This window comes from Mesoplodon bidens (assembly GCF_964165515.1).
Source record: "Mesoplodon bidens genome assembly, chromosome: 1".
NCBI classification, from domain to species: domain Eukaryota; kingdom Metazoa; phylum Chordata; class Mammalia; order Artiodactyla; family Ziphiidae; genus Mesoplodon; species Mesoplodon bidens.
In genome coordinates this window covers 10559945-10581462 of record NC_138176.1, presented here as the reverse complement: position 1 = coordinate 10581462, position 21518 = coordinate 10559945, and the positions used below count along the sequence as shown (strand labels likewise).

General features: G+C 47.8%; 1 protein-coding gene across 9 annotated transcripts in view; it reads right to left on the bottom strand.

The window, feature by feature from the left end:
* FGFR2 (fibroblast growth factor receptor 2) overlaps nucleotides 1-21518 on the bottom strand; it is a 105353-nt gene that overhangs the window by 5745 nt on the left and 78090 nt on the right. For all 9 annotated transcript variants that reach the window (XM_081228251.1, XM_081228252.1, XM_081228255.1 and 6 more), the window contains 7 exons: nucleotides 17939-18090; nucleotides 14964-15085; nucleotides 12295-12405; nucleotides 10193-10383; nucleotides 3210-3332; nucleotides 2582-2652; nucleotides 795-932 (listed from right to left, as the gene is read on the bottom strand). In XM_081228251.1, coding sequence (XP_081084377.1) covers nucleotides 795-932; nucleotides 2582-2652; nucleotides 3210-3332; nucleotides 10193-10383; nucleotides 12295-12405; nucleotides 14964-15085; nucleotides 17939-18090 — 908 coding nt within the window. The remainder of the gene's footprint in view (nucleotides 1-794; nucleotides 933-2581; nucleotides 2653-3209; nucleotides 3333-10192; nucleotides 10384-12294; nucleotides 12406-14963; nucleotides 15086-17938; nucleotides 18091-21518) is intronic.

Genomic DNA, 21518 nt, shown 5'->3' with positions numbered 1-21518 from the left:
AAACGATACCCAAGAGACCGCGGTCTCTGGGACAACAATCCCTCTTCTTAGTCAATTCTGGGGGTTGGGAGGAGAGACTCCTTTCCAAAGCACTGACTTTACTGCACAAGACCCATGTCACCAACACAATGTAATTCCACTTAAAGTGCGGGGTAGGTTTTGCTAGAAACCAGCTCATGGTTTTAGAGTCAGATCGGGTACTCTAAGGATGGCAACTGGACAAGTTTTTAATTCTCTGCACTAAAATATGGGTAAAATATAGGTAACCAGACGCTAGTTCATTCGCCCCGAGGAATGTGGTTGAGGTCCATCTATAATAGCAATTTTCAATGGTCACAAAGAGGCTGCAGAAGCACCCATTCTCCACTCGCTGTGCAGGGGCCAGGCACAACCCATGAGGAAAGGGGGCAGCCCCACGGCTTTTGAGCTTGTGTATGTGGGAAGCCTGATGTACCTTCCTGTCACTTTGACAACAGCAAGGCACAGTACAGTGGCCCAGGAAGATCACCGGGCTCGCTGTGTGAAGTCAGGAGCCCTCGGCCGGGCAGCCCGACACCCTCTGTGGTTTGAAGCTCGCTCCATACACCTCAGAAGGATGCTCTTTCTTTTGGACAGTCAGGGCTGCCCATGGAGCTTTCTATCTCATTTCCAGGATTGGGCCCAGAAAGTTTCAGCAATTCTTCTTCTTAGGACATGTTTAAAAAACCAGGGGCCTTAGAAAACCAAAGTATCCAGGAGAAGCGTCACTGGCGGGCAGGGGCTCCTGGGGCATCGGGAGAGACAACGGCCCTTACAGTTCATTGGTGCAGTTTGCCGGCTTATCCATCCTGTGCCCTTCCTTAAGCAGCTTAAAAAGTTCCTCCACGGGAATCCCTGGGTAGGGCGAGCCCCCTAAAGTGAAGATCTCCCACATTAACACCCCGAAGGACCAGCTGCAAAGAAGGGAGAAAACAGCATTAGTAATCCATCTGAATCACAGAGACCTAAACAGGCCCAGTTAAGAAAGTAAACGCCCACTTACTTCTTACATTCAAAGACAATTGACCGGGGCCCTCCTACAGTTCATCCAACTTGCCCCTTCCTGCCCCCAAAGAGCATCCCCAGAGGCTATTCGGATGGAATTTTCCATCCACAGACAAGTGATAGTAAGCCCTCACTCTTTTGGGGAGCAGAGGGGAGGGTGGAGATTTGGGGGTTTTTTCCTCCTTCCATCACTCTCAAATAAAACTCTTTGTCTTAATGCAGTGTTATAAACATGAACTTCTAAACTGCAAAGCTCTTTATGCTCCTGTCCAGCTCTTCCACCGGCCTACGTGCCTGAGCCCAGGGCTGTGACCTACAGTATGAGCAGTTGACAGACTAAGGCCAGCATGCCGATTCTGAGAGGTAACAGCTGCCCAAGGTGGCCAGTGGACCATCTGAGCACACAAAAGTTTCCCGACTTACTAAGGTCATGAAGGGAGTTAGTGCCGGGCTGGGATTAGGATGGAGGAGCCCTGTGCCCCAGACAAACTTCATACGACAGAAAGTGAAAACATCTCACGGGGCACAATTTATTCCTGACCGTGCGGAGACCCACAGTTGGATCCGGAGCCTTGTTCAACAAGAGACTCACAATTCCTGAGCTAATCAGGCCGAGAATCCTGCATTTACCTAGGTCCCTGGAAATACACCCTCACTGATTCTGTTGAGTTTCAGAAATGAAACTGCCTTTGGTTTTGTGCAGAGCGAGAAGAGCAGCACAATCCAGGCAGTGTGCTCACTGCAGAACTGGGAATCGTAACACTTTCCTTCTGGAACTGCTGAACACGACCAGTGGCTATAGCATGGGATCCATGCCTGCCCCAGAAATCTTCCCACCCACACAAACAAGAGTAGCTCAACTGATTTTTTAATTCGTAGGAACTTGCAAAAAATAGAACAGAGAGAGACCCTCTGTACCTTTCACCCAGTTTCTCACAATGGTAACATCTTTCGACCACATTTCCAAAGCTGGAATTCTAAAATACCAGTTGGAGCCTGGCCCTAATAATATTTTTAAGTGTATCCCAATAGAAATATTGTATAGTTTGCACTCTATTTCTGTAACATTATCAAGGATGCTAAGACAAGATCAGAATTTTTTCAACAGATAAACGGGGAGCAGGCCCTGTCGAGATCGTCCCAGTGGACCGTGTGCCAACCAGCTTTCCCCTATGAGGACAAACCTAGGACGGGGAAAACAGGACAAGCTACTCTCAAGTAGGAAAAGTTTAAGGGCGCGAAGAACGTGCCAACAGCTTGGCAAATTAGATAGCAGCTTTGAACTTGCACATCTGTGAATTAGTTCAAGGGGGAGAACTTCCGCTCTGGCAGGAGCAGGTTAGTGGTTCCACCTCCTGTGCGCTTTGAAGCCGGGCAGATTAGTAACAGAGCATTGGTTACCAGCCTACCATAAAATCCATCCTTTCTAAGGCCAGCTCCTGCACCTTCTCTGCATGTGTGAAATGCAGCAGGGACCAAAGAATGAAGGAAGGCAAAGAATGTACAGATTTTTACAACTCAGCCCGAGGGAAAAGGCAGAGACAAGGGAATTACTTACACATCACTCTGATGGGTGTACACTCTATCGAAAAGGGCTTCGGGAGCCATCCACTTGACTGGAAGTCGGCCCTGCAAGTGTAGAAGAAATGGACAAACCAATATATTAAAACCGATTTATTTTAGCAGGTTCAACCCGGCTGTGCCCTGTTTATTTTAAGAGCTGACACTCTAATGGTTTTTGCTGGACAGTCATTAGCACAGAAATAAGCTTCAACTGGGACTACACGGAGCGTGGGAGATGCACAGATTTGGACACGTTAATAAAATGTCGTTTCCTTGGATTCTCATGATCATCTATCTCCCTAGCGGGAAGACACACCCTGACCAACTCCTAGGTGAAAATTAACCCAGAAACTGCCAGGCTCTAACCTTTGCTAGGAAAGTTCTTGACAAGGAGCCTTACGAAGATTCTTGCTGCTGATTATTCTGTATATAAGACGGATTCACGTTTACCAAGAGTATCTTAACTGTAGTCTAAATGTGCTTATTGAGGAGTTTGTAAAGAGTAAGGCAAAAGAACAGGAATAAAAAGGCATTGGTCCTTCTAGCTCTGAGCAACATCTTTCACCTGGAACATTCCGTGCCACCTCTCCACCCCTTCCCACTGCATCACTGCCACAACTTACATTTGTGGTCTTTTTGTAGTAGTCTATATTGTTGATATCTCTGGCCAGTCCAAAGTCAGCTATTTTCATCACATTGTTTTCTGTTACCAAAACATTTCTGGCAGCTAAATCTCGATGAATGCACTGAAATCGAGAAAGAACTCATTTCAGAATGCTACAAGAATAAAAAGGTAACGTACGCACTTCTTATAATGCAGAGAGAAAATACATCTTACGTCAAAAAACTGGTATTTCGGGCTTCCCTGGTGGCGCAGTGGTTGAGAGTCCGCCTGCCGATGCAGGGGACATGGGTTCGTGCCCCGGTCCAGGAAGATCCCACATGCCGCGGAGCGGCTGGGCCCATGAGCCATGGCCGCTGAGCCTGCGCATCCGGAGCCTGTGCTCCACAACGGGAGAGACCACAATAGTGAGAGGCCCGCATAGCGCAAAAAAAAAAAAAAAAAACTGGTATTTCTTTTCTAATTAAAATAAAAAGACCAAGGCCCCAACTATTTCAAAGAGCAAAGGTAGGTAAGAAAACACATGCCCTTTTATCTGCAGTTGACTGGCATCCTTCGTATTATGAACACCTAAATGACCTCTTTTAATACCACAATTATTTCCCCCTCTGCAGTTCCGGACACTGTTCCTTTCTCGCTCTTTTTTTTTTTTTTTTTTTTTTTTTTTTGCGGTACGCGGGCCTCTCACTGTCGTGGCCTCTCCCGTTGCGGAGCACAGGCTCCGGACGCGCAGGCTCAGCGACCATGGCTCACGGGCCCAGCCGCTCCGCAGCATGTGGGATCCTCCCGGACCGGGACACGAACCCGTGTCCTCTGCATCGGCAGGCAGACTCTCAACCACTGCGCCACCAGGGAAGCCCCCTCTTGCTCATTTTTGAAACCGTCCCCCCACTGAGTTCTAAACCCACCCCTTCTCTTGGTTCACTCTCTTTCTCTCTCCCCGATCCCTCAGATTCCTTGGCTTTAGCTTCTCTCTCCCTCAAAATAGAGGACCTGTCCCATTACTTTTGTATATTTCTACATATCCACATGGCTTCCATTCTTGGATACATACAGAAGATATGCAAATTCCTATCTCTAACCTGACCTCTCTCCTGGGATCCAGATTCTCATTTCCAATAGGACATTTCCACACTGACATCCCTTTGGCGCTTTTAAATTCAAGGTCTCTACTCTATTCTTATTTTCTTGGTCTTTTTCGTATACACCTGAGATATATACACCAGAATTCTTTACACACTCCTCCCAAGTTCTTTTGATTTCAAACCCCAAATGCCTCTCCAATCTGTCCACCCGGCTCCGTTCCCACTGCTAAGCCCTTAGTCCGGGGTCTCATCACCCTTCCAACAGGTCTCCGTGCTTCAAACTCAGCACTATTGCATCTTCTCTGCTTCCCTCATATTATGTTTCTGAAGGAGCTGATCACATCTGTTCTAGGCTTATATGAAGGCCAATGCCTGTCTATTCATATTCTCTGTCCAGTTCTCACCCAACACCTGGTCCCCACACGGGGCCCAACCTATGTCTGCCACATACACGGGGGCCAGATGCTGAGATGCTCACTACAGGGCAGCCGATTTATGGTTCCAATACTAACTCTTTGCTCTCAGAAAGCTCTAGTCGTTATAACTTCTATGTTTCCTTTCTACAAATGATATGTTTTTGTAAGCTGTTAAAAGTGTTTTAGCTGTACTTTAATACACCAAGATTTTACCAGGATACATGGTAATTAGGGTCCCAAATCATCACCTCTTAGTTTTCGAAATGGTAAGGTATAAAGAAGTGGACAGGGCTTCCCTGGTGGCGCAGTGGTTGGGGGTTCGCCTGCCGATGCAGGGGACACGGGTTTGTGCCCCGGTCTGGGAAGGTCCCACATGCCGCGGAGCGGCTGGGCCCGTGAGCCATGGCCACTGAGCCTGCGCATCCAGAGCCTGTGCTCCGCAACGGGAGAGGCCACAGCAGTGAGAGGCCTGCGCACCGCCAAAAAAAAAAAAAAAAAAGAAGTGAACAAACATCCCTAACAGACACTTTTACACAGGTTCTAGGCAAAGGCTAACTATTATATGAAGGAGAGAGTCTTATCAACCCATCTGACATGGGTGAAATGGGGCTGATTTGAGATTGATACTCCACAACATGGCCCATTGAAAAAGGAGCAGACCAAACTCTCTCTGAAGAATAAATGAGGGATAATTTTTTTCTGCCCACCCTTCAACTATTCCTTGTTTTTAATCTGCTTCTGTGGCCCCCTGGATGGGCTAAGATCATTGAAGGGAAGGCAGGAGAGCACCACAGGCATGCCTGTGCCCGGCCAGAATGGAAGCAGGAAATGTGAGAGCTCCCAGAAGCTTCCCGGGGATCCAGCTGGGGCGGGAGCTGTGTTCCTGGTTTTGGAGGCCCCTTCAAATTGAACTTCCAAGCCCTGGGCCAAACTCTCCCAGTGGTGTGCTCCCTGCCGACACAACTCTGTGAGTTTGGCAAGCTGTGTGGTCAGAAGAATCTGACTCCCTGTGCGTGGGGCTCTGACCACACATAAGGGCTCAACTCAGGGTCACTACGACGGCGACCCCCATTTTCTCCAAGAGAGCCAGAACTCAGCACCAACCTCCCGCATCCCAGGGTGCTAGGAGACACCAAAGCTCACCCTCTGGGCTGAACAAGAAGAGACTTGGAACCAATACCAAGAAAAAGAAAATAATCAAAGTCAAGCCAAATTCCCATCATCTGCAGAAATCTGAGTTATTCTCCAGTGCAAAGAGCTGACCATTTTACATAACTAGGGCTCTCGGACTGTTTGGTGTTCCATTTCTTCAATAAGCAAAGGTCAACAGGTCACTAAGGGAAGGAAAACTAACACCTCTATGACCCTGACAGTGTGCTGGGTGCCTCTGCACAGCTGATCACATTAAATTCCCACAGCAGCCTATGAGATGGGTATTATTATAGCCATTTTACAGATGGGGAAGTTAGAGTTTGCTAAAAAAAAGAGAAGACAAACAAACAAAAACAAAAACAGCCGCTCAAGTTTAACACCTTGGAGGTTTAACTGGCCTTAGGATTTTGTAAAAAAGAAAAATTAGTGTACTTTGCACTGAAAATAGAAAGGCTTCCATAACTGGTAGAAGGCTCAAATCCCACATCACCTAATTGTATTACTGTACACATCATGGAGTTTCTTAACTTGTCCACCCCCAGCGTCCCCAGGTCAAGGGCAGGACTCCAGGTTCACCTCTACATTCCCAGCACAGAACCTGACCCAGTAAACGGCCATTGAGCTGAATTCCTAATTACACTCCATCAGCAATGAACCAGATGTCTCACCCAACAGTTCCTCAGGCAGGTCTCTAACAAACTTATCGCCATCCACCGGGAGGGAATGGGTGTGACGGGGCTGACCTGTCCCCTGCTTCTTCATTTTCCACTGTCAGGAATAAGCCCTCCATTTTTGGAAGCAGGTTCCACTCGGGGGACCGTTCTTAAGATCTGGGTCTAGAACCTGCTTCAAACCTGTTCTAGGTCCTTAATTGCCGGTGGCCTTCAGCAAAGAGCTTTGGAAACACAACTACAAAGCCTCAGGAAACAGGACTCCGTCCCCTCTACCCCACCCTGGGTTAGCAAACAAAACCCCAACACAGGGCATCTCAGTGGTCCTCTTCTCGGTCCAGGGAGGCAGGGAATACCTGAGAGCAGGATAGGTGGGTAGAGAACAAAAAGGCCAGGTCTGGGACCAGCCACTTTCCTCTCCAGGCTGATGAGTCCCCAGCTCAGAAAGGAGGACAGTGACTCCCTCATACCTGGGCTCAAAGCTTTCCTGGCACTTCCAAACACTCCCCTGCATCCTTATCCATAAGATGGGGATTTAAACACACCTGTTTCTGTGTTGTTCTGGGGTTATGCACGATACTGTATGTAAAACGCTTGCTCCATGCCTGGCAGACATTAAGCTCTCACAAAGTGGTAGTGATTAGTAATAATGATCATTATTATTATTACAATACTATTAAGAAGGGCATTTTCAGTTTGTCATTCTAAAATGTATCCTTTTCCCCATTTTGCCAAGTTCACCTGATCCTTAGTTCTCTCTCCACCACACCAAGCAGCTCCAAAGCAGGCAGGATCTCGTCCTCGGCTGTAGGGGGTGGTGGGGACCCACCACTGCTCCACAAGCCAGACTCCACCAGCTCCTTTCTCCTATTCCACCTTCCTGAGACTCCTCCCAGAGCCTCTGTGAACCGCATTCTGGGTTCCCTCCTCCCTCTCTGACCCTCTCTGACCATGTCTCCTCCATCTTTTCCTGTGCTTTCAGCCCATCTCTAGATTTGAGAGTTTTCTCAGGGTTTGACTCCAGGCTTCTGTTCCCCCTCTTCTCTGTCTCTCCCCAATCTCCCCACCCAAGGAGAACCCATCCATTCCCATGGCTTGAAACTACACTTCCTTCACTGGCTCCGGTGTCTAGCCCAGCCTTCAGAGCTGAGCTTCAGCTCGCAGCTTCCTGGTTGACATCTGCCCTTGAATGACCCTCAGACATGTTCAAAACGTACCTTGGATTTCCCACCAGAATCTATCCCTGCCACCGCCCCATGCCCCCATCTTCCTCATCCTGATTAAGCTGCACCACCATCCAGTTTCTCAAGCTGGAAATCCAGGAGTCAGTCTTGATTCCTCTTTTTCTCCCTCCTATAGCTACTCAATCCACTAACTGTCCTGATAGCAAAATATATCCCAAAGCAACCTACTTCCCTCGTGTCTATCGGGGCCAATAAACCTCAGCCCAAACCATGGTCACAGGAGCCAGCTTTACAGCACAAACCTGATCAAAATCACTCCCCCTTGGTGGCTTCCCCAGAGCCCAGAACACAGGGCAGAGTCCTTGCCTGAGGCTGTCAGGCCCTGACGCCCTAGAGGCTCCACACAGCCCGTCCCTCTGTGGGAGGGCTCGCCCTCCACCTCCCCCTGAAACCTCCCAGGTCCCCCCTGTTCCTGACCTCACACCGTCGGTTTCCTCCACAGCATGGTCCTCAGCCTTTCACATGCCCACATTTATTGTTGATTTCACCCGCTGCCCCCCATAGTTCCTGCTCCAAGAGGCCAAGGACTATGTCCGTCCTAGTCACCTGACCCAGGATACCAGGCACCTGAGTCAGAAACGCTCAGGAATATTCGTTGAAGGATTAATAAAATGACCAGGCCAGTCTCCCACCACTTTGGATTAGGAGCAGAACCCTGCTGAGTTCAAAAAATCCTTCCTCCCTCTCCCACACCAGGAGGACAGAGGGCGACCAGGACCAGAGGCTCAGGACAGGCAGCCTGCGGACAGGCTGCCTCCCCAGGGTTTTATTTAGCAATAGTTCCAAGCTACAGAAAAGGCGAAAGAGAACAACAGCTATCCAGGTTTGCCAGATTCACTTGTTATGCTTCCTTGCTCTCTCTTTCTCTCTATACCCAGCCTCCCTGTACACACACACACACACACACACACACACACACACACACACACACACGTTTTATGGCTGAACCACTTAAAAGTGAGCTGCAGACCTCATTAGCACATACCTCCCACCTTACACAAGACCTCTATCACCACCCCCAGATGTAACATTGAAACAGTCACATTATCTACTACCCAATCACTTTCACATTTCAATTGTCCATAAATGTCCTTTGTGAAAGCGGCAGCCCCACCTCCCATCCAGAACACATCCCCTCCGGGATCACGCATGTACATTCAGTTGTCATATCTCTTAAGCCTCCTTTAATCTGGAACCATCTCCCCAGCATTTGTTGTCTTTTGTGACACTGACATTTCGAAGCAATGTCTTGTCAAATGTCCCACATTCTAGATCTGATTGTTTCTTCCTGCTAAAGACTTGTCAGCTGGCAAAGTCCGCTGTGCACACGCACGTGTACACAATTGCACAACCTTGTTTCGGTTTCCTAAAACCTATACTTTGGGACATCTTACAGGAAAAAAAAAAAGCTCTGACTATCTTGAAAATAAAAAAAACAAAAAAGAGAACATGTGGTGGCTCTGGCCGTGTTCCCACACGGCTACAGTCAGCAGGGGCTGAGGTGCAGCCACCGGTCCCCAAATCCCTACTCGGTGTGACGTGACAGGGGCTGCCTCGCTCACTCATGTGACTGGCATGGCCAGGACCCAGCCCAGGCCACAAGGGGACAGACGGTCCACGCCCACCAGAGGCTCTTACTTCTTTGGGGACCAGAGGAATCCCTGATGTTGCATTAAGCTCCAGCGCGGTTAGGAACTGACCCACCTCTGCCCAAGAAGGTAGCTGTGTACTCCCCCCAAGCGTGGGCCAGGGAAGGGCGTCTTGGGCCGTCCACAATGCCCCAGGGGATATCTGGGCACCTGTCTAACCGCTTTCACAATAACTCAGATGTTTCAAGTCCACTGCGTGTGGCATGCTCGGAATGCAGGCGATTCACCTCAGGGGACCTGGCCAACTTCTAACCACAGAGGGTCACCCCGCCAAACGAGACAAAATAAATCCAGCGGATGCCTGGCACTCGATGTTACCAAAATATTCCTTCATTTGAGCTTTGTTCTTAGACCATTTAACGTCATTTCAAACTCAAAACCATGAAGACAACACCCGAAGTCCACGTCCCAAGACTCAATAACCACAAAACAAATAAAGCCAAAATATCCTCAGAATTAAAGGCAGCGCCCCCCTAACCCAACTGCTGTCCACCTGGAGAGCCGACTCCCTGGCAGACCACGGCCAGCCGTGCCTGCGAAAAGAGACATCTTTTCTGCTCATCTCTGTGGTGTCACTACTGGTTATGAGGCTTTGGCTTTTAAAGAGTTCATTAAACCCCAATGTGAATAACACAAGACACAGTCTCCAGGTCGTACAAGACAGGCAAGGGCTTGATTCAGCAAACGAGCACGTCCCAGTGGTCTGTTTTCTTCAAAGACGTGTTTCACTGCAATCCACCCAACCAAGGAGAGAGGGAAGGACTCACTTTTTGGGAAGCCAAGTACTCCATGCCCCGGGCCAGCTGGTAGGTGCACGACACCAGGTCCTTGAACGTCATCTGCTCCTCGGGAACCCGGCTGATGTCATAGGAGTACTCCATCCCGGGCGGCCTCCGGGCACGGAGGTATTCCCGCAGGTTGCCCTTTGAGGCATATTCGACTATGACATAGAGCGGCCCTGTGGACGAGAACACAGGTTGGAGAGGCAGGGAAGCCCGGATCTGCCCTGGGGCAGCTCAGCAAAGGAGTTTTACTTATTCCAACCCAGTGCTTTATCATTTTTAAAAAAATTTTAAACATACAGAAAGCACACACAGAAATAGAACACCTGCATTCTAATCTCCCCCAAATGACAACCAACGCTTGGTCGAGATAGACTCAACAGTCTTTAAGAAATAAAACGGCGATACTACAGTGAGTGTCCTTTCCCTGTCTCGCCCAGCCTCTCACCTGCGCCCTCCTGGAAAGCAACAGCTATCATAAATTTGGTCCTTGTAGTGCATTTTAACTATTTTACAGATACCTACGTATCAATAAACAATGTATTGTTTTTAATCACATCAATGAGTAATAAAGACATAGCTTTGCACCATTTCCGCCCCCCCCCCCCACATATTATCTTTCTGGAAGCCAGTCAGGCTGATAAAAATAGATCTAGATCATTCCTTTTAACAGTTACATAGATTCTATCATATAAATACACATTTATTTCTCCATCCCGCTATGGGTTGTTTCCGGGTTTGGGCAATTGCAAACAGGGTGCAGTGAACACCGCTATGCACGTCTCTGTATATATACGTGCAATAATTTCCCCATGGTATAGACGAGCCTGTTTTTGTGTGTAAATGTTACTGGCACACAACGTGGCCCATTCATTTTTGTGTTGTCTGTGGCAGCTTTCTCACTGCGGCAGCAGAGATGGGTAGTTGTCACAAATCCGGAAATATTTACAATCACCCTTTACAGAAAAAGTCTCCTGACTCCTGGTATAGACCTCAAAGGGAAACTGCTGAGGCAAAGACAGGCATCTTCAAGTTCATTAATTATCATCAGACTGATTCGCAAAGTGCCACAGATCATCCACGAGAGAAGCCAGGAGTCTCGCTCCCCTGAGGAAGATAATGTGCCCCTTCCTATCTATCTCCCCTCTTTCAGGCCACTCGTGGGAGCTCAGCCACCTGGTACCCATAACGAGACATGGGTTCCTCAATCCCCACTTTAAGGGAAGAACTTGTCAACCAAAATGTAGGATCTTATTTGGAGAAATCTCTCTTAGCACTTACAAAACGAAAACATAAGGAGGCTGCCTTTCCCGAAAACCCTCCAGGTTATGCCCTAAAAACAGGAGGACGCTATAGGCTTTCCCATCCAGAGTCGCCCAATGCCCACCTTCCCGCCCCCAGAACCCAGGCACAGTCATAACGTCTTCTTTGTGTTCGTGGCCAGGAACACTTCCTGACGGGTTTTGGTTTTTTGTGGGTTTTTTGGCCATACCACATGGCTTGTGGGATTTTACTTCTTTTTTTTACTTATTTACTTTCATTTATTTATTTTTGGCTGTGTTGTGTCTCCGTTGCTGTGCAGGCTTTATCTAGTTGTGGTGAGCGGGCTTCTCCTCGCGGTAGCTTCTCTTGTTGCGAAGCACAGGCTCCAGGCACGAGGGCTTCAGTAGTCGTGGCACGTGGGCTCAGTAGTTGTGGCTCGCGAGCTCTAGAGCGCAGGCTCAGTCGTTGCGGCACACGGGCTTAGTTGCTCCGCGCGGCATGTGGGATCTTCCCGGACCAGGGCTCGAACCCGTGTCCCCTGCATTGGCAGGTGGATTCTTAACCACTGTGCCAGCAGGGAAGACCCAGCTTGTGGGATCTTAGTTCCCTGACGAAGGATTGAACCCAGGCCCTAGGCAGTGAGAGCTCAGAGTCTTAACCACTGGACCGCCAGGGAATTCCCCCTGAGGAGGTTTTTAAGGAAAACTTTAAACATGCACTTGAGAGGCCCTAGGAGCAAGATCTAAGAGTCCATCCATTTTTAAAACGATGCTGACATTGAACCCTGGGTCATGTGGATGAAAGCTCTTTTCCCTCCTACTCACCATCCTGAGTACAGGCTCCGAGGAGATTTATGATGTTTTTGTGTTTCCCAATCATCTTCATCATCTCCATCTCTGACACCAGATCAGAAAGGTCCTTCTCTGTAGCATCATCTAGGAACATTAGGTAAATTACAGATCAGTTTCCTCTGACTCCTTGGTTGCTACTGTTAGTTGACGAAAATTTGGTTGATACAGCATGAAAGTCAATTTTAGAACCAGAAAAACTTTCCAAATCATCTCCCTCATCTTACTGGTGAAGCGGGAAGGGCCCAGCACTGCCCCGCTCGGTGTCGAATAGCTAATTTGGGGTCAAGAGGGTCAAAAGTCATAACAAATATATAGGCCTTGGATGCCAAGGCCAAATCTTTTCCAGCAAACCTCACAAACACGGGGGCATTTTTCTCTATCGTGAAATAATTCCATCCTCTGGCAGACCTAAGGTACCTGAGAGAATCACATCAAACTTCATGGGGCCTGAAAGCAACTGTGAGGACTTCCGGGGAGGAAGAGGAAGAGGAGTTTGGGAGCATTTCACATCACTTCAGACTTTCTCTGCACCACGTGCTGCTAAGCTGAGCCCTCGCAGCCCATGGAGCATTCACAGATGGATTCAGAGGACACCCCGGACTGAGGACAAAAGTGCGTGTGTGCGCCTTCTACGGGCTTCGAAAGGGGCTGGGATTCCCCTCCTAAAAAGTTAAGGTTTTAAAAACCTCTGCTCCATAATTTCAAGCAAGAATGGCTTAGGTTCTGCATACACAGGCTCACAGTTAGCTTCCAAAGAGTGGCTAGATTCTCCTGCAGGTATCCCCCTTTGAGCTAATTCAATATGGGGGAATCTGGGCTTACTAAAAAAAAATGAGGTAAGGGTATGGATAGAAGCCATGCTGCATAAAGCTTTTTAGCTTCACAACAGGAAGAGCAACACAACTGCCTGGAGTGTAAAATCCACGCAGACTCACGTGGAGGGCTGAGCGCCTGCCCCTCGGATGCGGAGGCTCCACTGCGGTGACACTGTGGGGTCTCCTCTAAGCTCTGAGCCACCCACTGGCTGTAAAAACGGCCACGTCATAAGGGCTCTGTGGCTAATGTCCTTCTCCATCCTAAGGGAAGGCCAGCCTTGAAATAACCAGAGAAAGAGAACTCCCAGACCTCCTTCCCCTGAGCTCCGTAAACCGAATCAGAAGCTCTGTCCACAGAGACCGGGAGCCTGGGCCTTCCGCATACTCGGCCCTGGTACATGGCCAGGGGCTGTTGGGACGGCCGGTGGGAGCCCACAGCTCACTGCACCTGCCACTCACCAAGGCAAAGGCACAGGAGGCAGGCCCAGGCCATGCAGGATGCAGGCAGAGGGCTGGCTGCCTCTGTGGGTGGAGCTGAGACACGCAGGGTGCGAGAACACAGTCCTCCCAGGCATCACACCCCAAAGTGGGGAGCAGCTCAAAACACCCTAGTGTGCCTTGGGAGCCATTCAGATCCATAGCTAAAAAAACAAACAGAAAAAAAGCACCCAACACTTTTTTTTACTATTTCCACCTTGCTCCCTCCCCTCAGGGAGAGACGTGGTGACTATCCCACAAAAACCCATGAAAGAGGGCTTCCCTGGTGGCACAGTGGCTGGGAGTCCACCTGCCGATGCAGGGGACACGGGTTCGTGTCCCAGTCCAGGAAGATCCCACATGCTGCGGGGCGGCTGGGCCCATGAGCCATGGCCGCTGAGCCTGCACGTCCGGAGCCTGTGCTCTGCAACAGGAGAGGCCACAACAGTGAGAGGCCCATGTACCACAAAAAAACCCAAAACAAAACAAAAAAAAAAACAACCCATGAAAGAAAGAAAAAGCCTAGCCCCCAGGGCGTCCACAATGCGTGAGGCACCCCCCCACACACCCATGTCCCAAGAACAGACCTCTCTCCTCTGGGACACGTGGGGAAAACTCAGCTTGGGGTGTCCTTTCTGAGATGCCTCCAACGGGATTTATAATGCAACCATTCCCTGTAACTGCTCTCATAAAAGAACACTGTGGGAGGATGAAGTTAATGGTTAAAAGTTCTTTAAGCTCCTTGGACGCAGGCATGAAGCAGGGTTGGAAGGTTAATGCAGAGACATTCAGGCTCCCACGAACGCCACTCGATGTTTACATCCCTGGGTAACGGCTCACACGTCCCAGAAGGCTCTGGACCAGCACCAATCCGGTGAGTCCCCTTCCAGCTTCCCAAGCGACTCCCACAGACAACGTCATCCCTGCTTTGTTCCTCCTGCAAAGGAGCAAGTGTGTCCTCCTCTCCCTGAGCCTCCTTTCTCCCTCTAAAAGGGCCAATTTTCCTTCATTTGTAAATGAAGGTTTGGATCCTGAATCCGACATACCAACACTCATCTAAAATAATCAATTCTACGTGAGTCGATACTTTCTAAGCACTTACAAATATAAAGGGAATGAGGCTGCCACTTTCCAATACAACTGGCTTTTCTTTTTTATAAGTGCACACAGCTCAAGATAAATAGTCTGTCCGAGATGCTGATTTATACTGAAAACTTCTCAACCCCTAGGTCAGCTATGTGCTCTCTAACCTCCTGCCATGACAGAGTTCACATGCCACAAAAGGAACATTCTTGATAAGGCGCCCTCACCCCGCCCTTCCCCCACCCTCCCCACCTCCACCCCACTCACCTTTCAACATCTTCACGGCCACAGTGACTGCTTCCTTGGGCTTCTCTTTGTCAATTCCCACTGCTTCAGCCATGACCACTTGCCCAAAGCAACCTTCTCCCAGGGGTTTGCCCAGCGTCAGCCTAAATGTGTAAAGAGAGGATTAGCAAACAGCATCTGGTGTAGCGAGGGAAATTCCAGAACTCAATATAAAAATCTTTCAGCGGCTTACAAAAGCATGGAGCATTTATCATATGGAACTAATGAGACTTGGGGTACACATGCGCTTGAGTATTTTCTTAGTGACGTTTTAGAGAATGTCAATTACTGCTGGAACAGCTATTGAATTTCACATTTGTATTCTCCATTTATTTTCTTTATGGACGGTATCCTTGCAAGTGAGGTGGTCAGCCTTCCTAAGTGCTAAAAACAAGGAGCTTTTGATCTTGAGCCTATCGAATTTTCATAATTTAGGATATCTCAAAGAAAACCATTAAAGCTGTTATTTTTTGTCTCTGTGATGTCTTTAAAAATCGCTATTATTCGAATACCAATGGATTTTATGGTCACATTCTGGGCCAAGTTACAAGATATGAATCTTAAACGCATTTCAAGGGATCTCTATTTTTTCATTAAAGGAAAAAGGAAATGCTAGAAATTGGGGGAATTTTTTTTTGACATAATTGTTTAGAAATCCTTATGACTACCCAAAATTAATAATGAAGAAAATCCAAAGCGAACACAACACACTAAATTTCTAAGCTCAGAAGCTCTACATACATCATACTAATAGCCATATAGACTCCTTGGGCATTCCAGAAACCAACCGAATGGAAGAGACTTTGGAATACTTATGAATGCGGTTTTTTCAGTTAAGCATAACACAGCAAAGTACCAAGCTGCCACTAGTAAGCGGTATTTTTGGTAAGTACGCAATGGCTTGCAGAAGTCACAGCAAAGACCGAGGGCAGTGTGTGCTATGCTGAGGTCATTCCCTTTCTATCCTGAGCTAAAATTAAATTTAATATCTTCGCAGAAAATAAACATTTGCATTGGAAAAATGGCTAATTTATGTCCTACTGCCCTGCTGCTACAAGCATGACAATCCTTTCTTTGTATAACGTCTGCCTCCGATCTAATAAACTGCTTCTAAATAGGCTTCATTCATTGGAAATCTGCTTCACCTACGGTTGTGCTAAACACTATTTTGAAATGCTCTGCACTCAGATTTTCCACACTCCGGGTACCCCGGGTGGGAGCTAACAGACAGGCTGCTACTGTTGCCGGTGGTGTCACAGGTGGCAAAAACTACAGATTGAACCTGAGAGCTGCAGTTTCTTAAAATATGATCACAGCTCCCAAACTCAGTCCTATATCCATAGGATGTGCACATTAACCCACCTACTTGTTTAATCAAACCAGGGAGCTGGGAGGGCTCACGAGAAACACCCCCTTTCCACATTCTACAGGTAAAGAAATCATTCTTTGTTTTTTCTGGTACCTCACTGGTAAGTGTTCAGTAAACAAGTACTGAATGAACGAACAGTACACACATAAACTGGAAATCATTTCCGTTAACACTCTAACAGAATGATACAGGTACAATAACTTGGTTCTGACGTATGCTGCACATGAATAAATGAGCTGTTTATTATTTAAAGTAACGAGCCAGTAGAAAACAAAGCTGGCTGGAGCTGTGTGAGTCAAAATTACAAGTGCCCTGGAAGCTATCTCTCCTTCCAAAGAGAGCGCATGATATCCAGCCTCTGGAAAAGCTTATCTTTGTATTTCCAAATTTGTGTATGAGTTCCTTCTCTAGTAATTAGGCACTTCTCCGACATAATCTCAGGGAGATAGTGCAAATGTCAAGACCAATAGGGTTGCTGTACATGAGCAAGTCAAAAGCTTATTCCAGCTGATTTGATGCAGATGTATAGTCAGCGATTTCTACCCTCCATTATCCTCAAGCTGTTTGGACTCTGATTACTACAAGAGAGACCCTGGAAATGAGCCAACAGCCCCTCAGTGACCATCGTATTCATTTCAGAAGGCGAGTCTGGGGGCTGGTAGTCCAAGATCTGTCCACTGACTCGATGCCCGGCTCTGCCATCTTGCTGAGATCTGCAGTTCAGATCTCTCAGGTTATGAAGGGAAATGGAAGGAAGGGAAATTCACATGAGCCAAGAACTCTGCTCAGTCCTGGGAGGTCTGTACCATGACCTTCATTTCACAGAAATGAAGTTCAAAGAGAATCAGGGAACTCACACAAGGTTGCCCAGCCACTGGCTGGCAGAGCCAGGATTCCAATCCAGCCCAATAGAATCCAAAGTTCCTGAACTTGAAGCCAGACCAAGAGACACACAGCTCCCAACAATGCTTTCAGCAGAGCCCAGGTGGCCACACTTTGAACATCTGACTGGAACACATCAATATCATCCAATAAGGAAAACACTAGGGACCACAAGAAATTCGATGTCAAGTACCGTATTTGAAGATTTCCAGCCCAATATTATATTAATAACTATTAAAAACAGCAACACTGGGTGAAGATTCTTAAGGCAATTTATATGCTAGACCTAATTTCTCTAAGGAAATGAACTGTAGAATAGACATGTTCTAGGAACCAGAAGTTGGAATGTCAACTCTGTTTTATAAATGGGATAATCCCACTTTTATTCCATTTGACTGGGTTTGAATTATCTAGAAAGTTAAAAAAAAAATGCTAACAAGGTACCATTTTGTTTGGGGATCAGCCATGGCTTAGTAGCTCTGTTTTAAAAGAACTATTACAAAAGAGAGAGAGACAGAGAGAGAGAGAGAGAATTAGTTCTTTGTTTTTCTTAGAGTTGGTTATTTAGATACAATCTTACCCACTCCTGTTGACATCATCACAGCAAGACCTTGGCAGTTAAGGGTAATAAAAAGAAAATGTCAGCCCAATATCCCCATTTTATACTTAATCTCCATTCAGGGATGTGCCCCATAGAAGTACTCACTTATCTCTTGGAAACTCCCATTTTGGATCTTCTGGCAGCTCGTACTCGGAGACCCCCGCCAGCATGGGGGTGTCTGCTGTTGAGGAGAGGCGAGTTGTAATCCTCACCAGTGGGGTATTGGAGTTCATGGAGGAGCTGGACTCAGCAGAAACCTGGATACAAAATACAAAGACACAGATGTAATCCTGGCTCCACCTGAGAAGGCTGGAAGACGGCCAGAGCCCTGCCAGCCAGTCAGCTCTTAGAAAGGGGGGAAGGTGAGGGTTGGCCAAAGTCGTGAATTGAGGACCAGAACCCTGGATTCCAACTCCTCTGTCTTCCCATCCATGCAGTATGTGCTAGATTTCATCCAAATTACATGGTCCTAAGGCCAGGTTTCCAAACAACAGTTTTAGAGAGTGCCTGATAAAAAATGTCTTCTTTCTGTCCTAATTCCTCAAGATAATCACTTGAGGACATAGAGACAGACCCCATATGGGCTTCATTCTTGCCTTTTTCCCCGTGCCTCTACTGGAGCCCCAGATTATCAATCTCCTGCCCATAGACCAGCAGGGATGGTGAATCAATGCTGTGCTTATGAGATTCCATAAAAACTTCTGGAAAATCAGCTCTTCAATCAGCTCTATCTTTTGAAATGTAGGCAGAATACCTCAAGGAACTAGCTCTAGGATTTGAACGTGAAAAGCATTCCAGTAGCTCCACATGCCTTTATTCAAGGTCACCAGAGACCCAGGCACTGGGGACCACTATCTGCTTCTCCCTGGTCCTTCTGGGAACCTTCTGGTTGATGCCCAGGCCATTTGCAGAAAATCAACCGCCTCTTGTCAACTTCAGTTTCAGAAACTAGTGGACAAAGAGTCAAGGGAAAGAAAAATACCTCTTTATTCACAATCTCGTGGGAAAGCTCCTCTCCCCCCGGGAAGCCTGCAGGGCTTCACTGAGTTTTCTCATTTACTCTAATCCATTATAGTCCGCATTTGATAAAATGGTTATTTCTTAAATATATCATCTTCCCTGTGCTGGTTTCTGTAAAGGAAAACACCATCGCGGGCTGCCTGACCATCACCTTACTGCAAGCCGTGAACAAGACTCTGGCCCGAGAGAGCTGGAATCTGGGGTTTGACGCGACCCCTCAAACGTGGTTCTGTCCCCTGCATGACTGCCCACATCAACCCTTCTTCCCAGCTGTGCTTACAAACACTTTTTAAATCAAGGTGGCAAGGACCAAGTAAAGATGAACATATTTAATGGAGATGAACTTTCAAGGTGGAGCCTGGACCATTCCCACGGGGAACCAGAAGACTGTACTTTCCTGGGAACGTCCTACTTAAAAAATGTTGATTCTCTCCTTTTTAAACCCAGACTGCCCTTAAAAAGCAGGTAGGAAACCTGAGAAGATGTCCAAGAATGGATCCGGAGGGAATCATTTTAGGAATAGGAAGTTGGTTTTAGTATTAATAGCAAGAAGTAGGCAATTTTTAACACAGAACTTCTATTATCTTTTTAAACGTACATGAAAACATTTCTGGGCCTTTTGAGCAGTCTTTTGTCAAAGGTTGTTATTCCTAAATTTTATTATGCAGACAGTATGATCAATGTTTATTCACTGTGAGCATAGTAAATAATTTTTGTTTTAAGGAACTGAACAATCATTAATTTTGGAGCTGAGAGGGGCCTCATGAATAGATATGGTTCTAAGAGGCTGAGGCTTCACACCCAAGTGTCTAGGCCACAGAGGCAAAACAGCAGAAGCAAAAAGAAAAAGACGAAAAGCCCGTGGAAACGACCTCCGCAGTGCGCTGACCTCGGCTGCAGGGCCCACCAGTAACATCCTCAAGATCTCCACAGCCTTCACTGACCACATATATATGTCTTGAGCTCCAACTGCAGAGAAGGGCTCAGAAAGATTCAAGGAATAAGTTGGGCTAAAAATAATTCCCCAAATCCTAACGCCCTGCGTCGGTTTTGAGCTATGGATGCAAAAGGAGACTGGTGTTCTCAGAGACAAAAAGGTCTCCCACGTAAAGAAGCAAAAATCACCACTCATTGCAGTGGGAACCGGGCTTGAAGATGACAGGCAAGAAGATTCGGAACAGCAGTCAAAGTCAGCCTGGCAATGAGACCGTTACTGGCCCCAACCAGACGAGGGCTGGCAGATTTCACAGACGAACACCCCCTCCATGGCCAGCAGCGTAGCCCTCCTTGCTGGACCGCAGGGTGGCCAGAACTCCTGTGCATGGTGTGCTGGGATCGTGGTGAGGGAGAAACCCCTGGGGCGGTGATGAGGGGAGCAGCTCTGGGTGAAGAGGCCCGTCTGGCCTTCCCTGCCATGTCCTCGCACATCACACATGGTTGAGGCTTCAGGACACAACGTAGAGGAGTAGCCTTCCCATGGCAAGGTGTGAGGACACAGGCACTGAAAACAAGCCTCGGGAAGGATATATAAGAGCCTTAGCCATGGTCACCTTTGGGGAGAGAGATTATAGGACGTTGAGGGACGGGGTGGACCATGTCTCATTTCAGAACTTCCTAAACCATCTGAATTTCATTCCCATGCATATGTATCTCTTTTACGTTCTGTGAAAACAAAGCACTTTTCTTTAATGACAAAAATATTTTTAAGAATAAAGAGGATCTGGACCCTCTGAGGCATGGAACTGGGGGGTGGAAAACAGGGCATATGCTTAAAATAAACTGACTTCTAAAAGGAGTTAAAATAATGAGATCACTGCTGTCGTCCCTTCCCTGGGCTAGAGGCTGGGTGCTGGGGCGTCCTTGCGTCCTTCCATGTGGGTACCCCGTGACCTCCCCTAGCCAAGCAGCCAACCCTAGCTGGTGCCCTTCCCCTGCAAACTGTTTATAACGTGGGGCCGTGAGCCGGTGGCGGCATCCTGGCCAAGTGCACCACCGTGGGCTGTGGGACCCCTGTTCCAACAGTAACTGTGAGAGGTTCAGCAAGTCACTTGACGTTCCTCAGCTCAAGTTTCCTCACCTGTTAAAGGGAGACCGGAACAGTTCCCACATCACAGAATTACCGTGATGGTAAAATGAGGTCACACCCATAAAGCGTTTGGTGCTGAGCCTGGCGCTTGCTGAGAGCTCAGTCAACTTTCGCTACCAACCCCACAATGGTTTCTCTTAGCATCTTTTTAGAGTCATTTGCTGCTCAGGTCCAAGGGAGCTTAGACGGCCCCTCCCCCGGGGAAGCCCAAGGACTTGGAGCCCAAGGCTGTTCCGTGTGTGAGGTCCTATGACATGGTGTGCAATGGAGGAGAGAGAAACCCCACCGGCGTTAAGGGCAGGACTTGCCTTAATGGTGTGAAAGACTAGGTCCTCTGCTCACAGCCAGGATGCGCCGGGGGCTCCAGTGAGCAAAAAAGCAAACCCCAGAAATTAAGGACCCAGGAGTCAGGGCACGGTCCCAGGGCAAGAGGAAAGCTGGAGAGCAGGAAAGTCCTCATGACTAACAGGGCTTAGAGGCCGCTTCAGAAAGAAAAACGAAACATCCAGTCAGAAGTTAACTGCTCTGCGGCTAACCTGTGACCCCAAAGGAATCTTTGCCCACAGACCGTGACAAAAG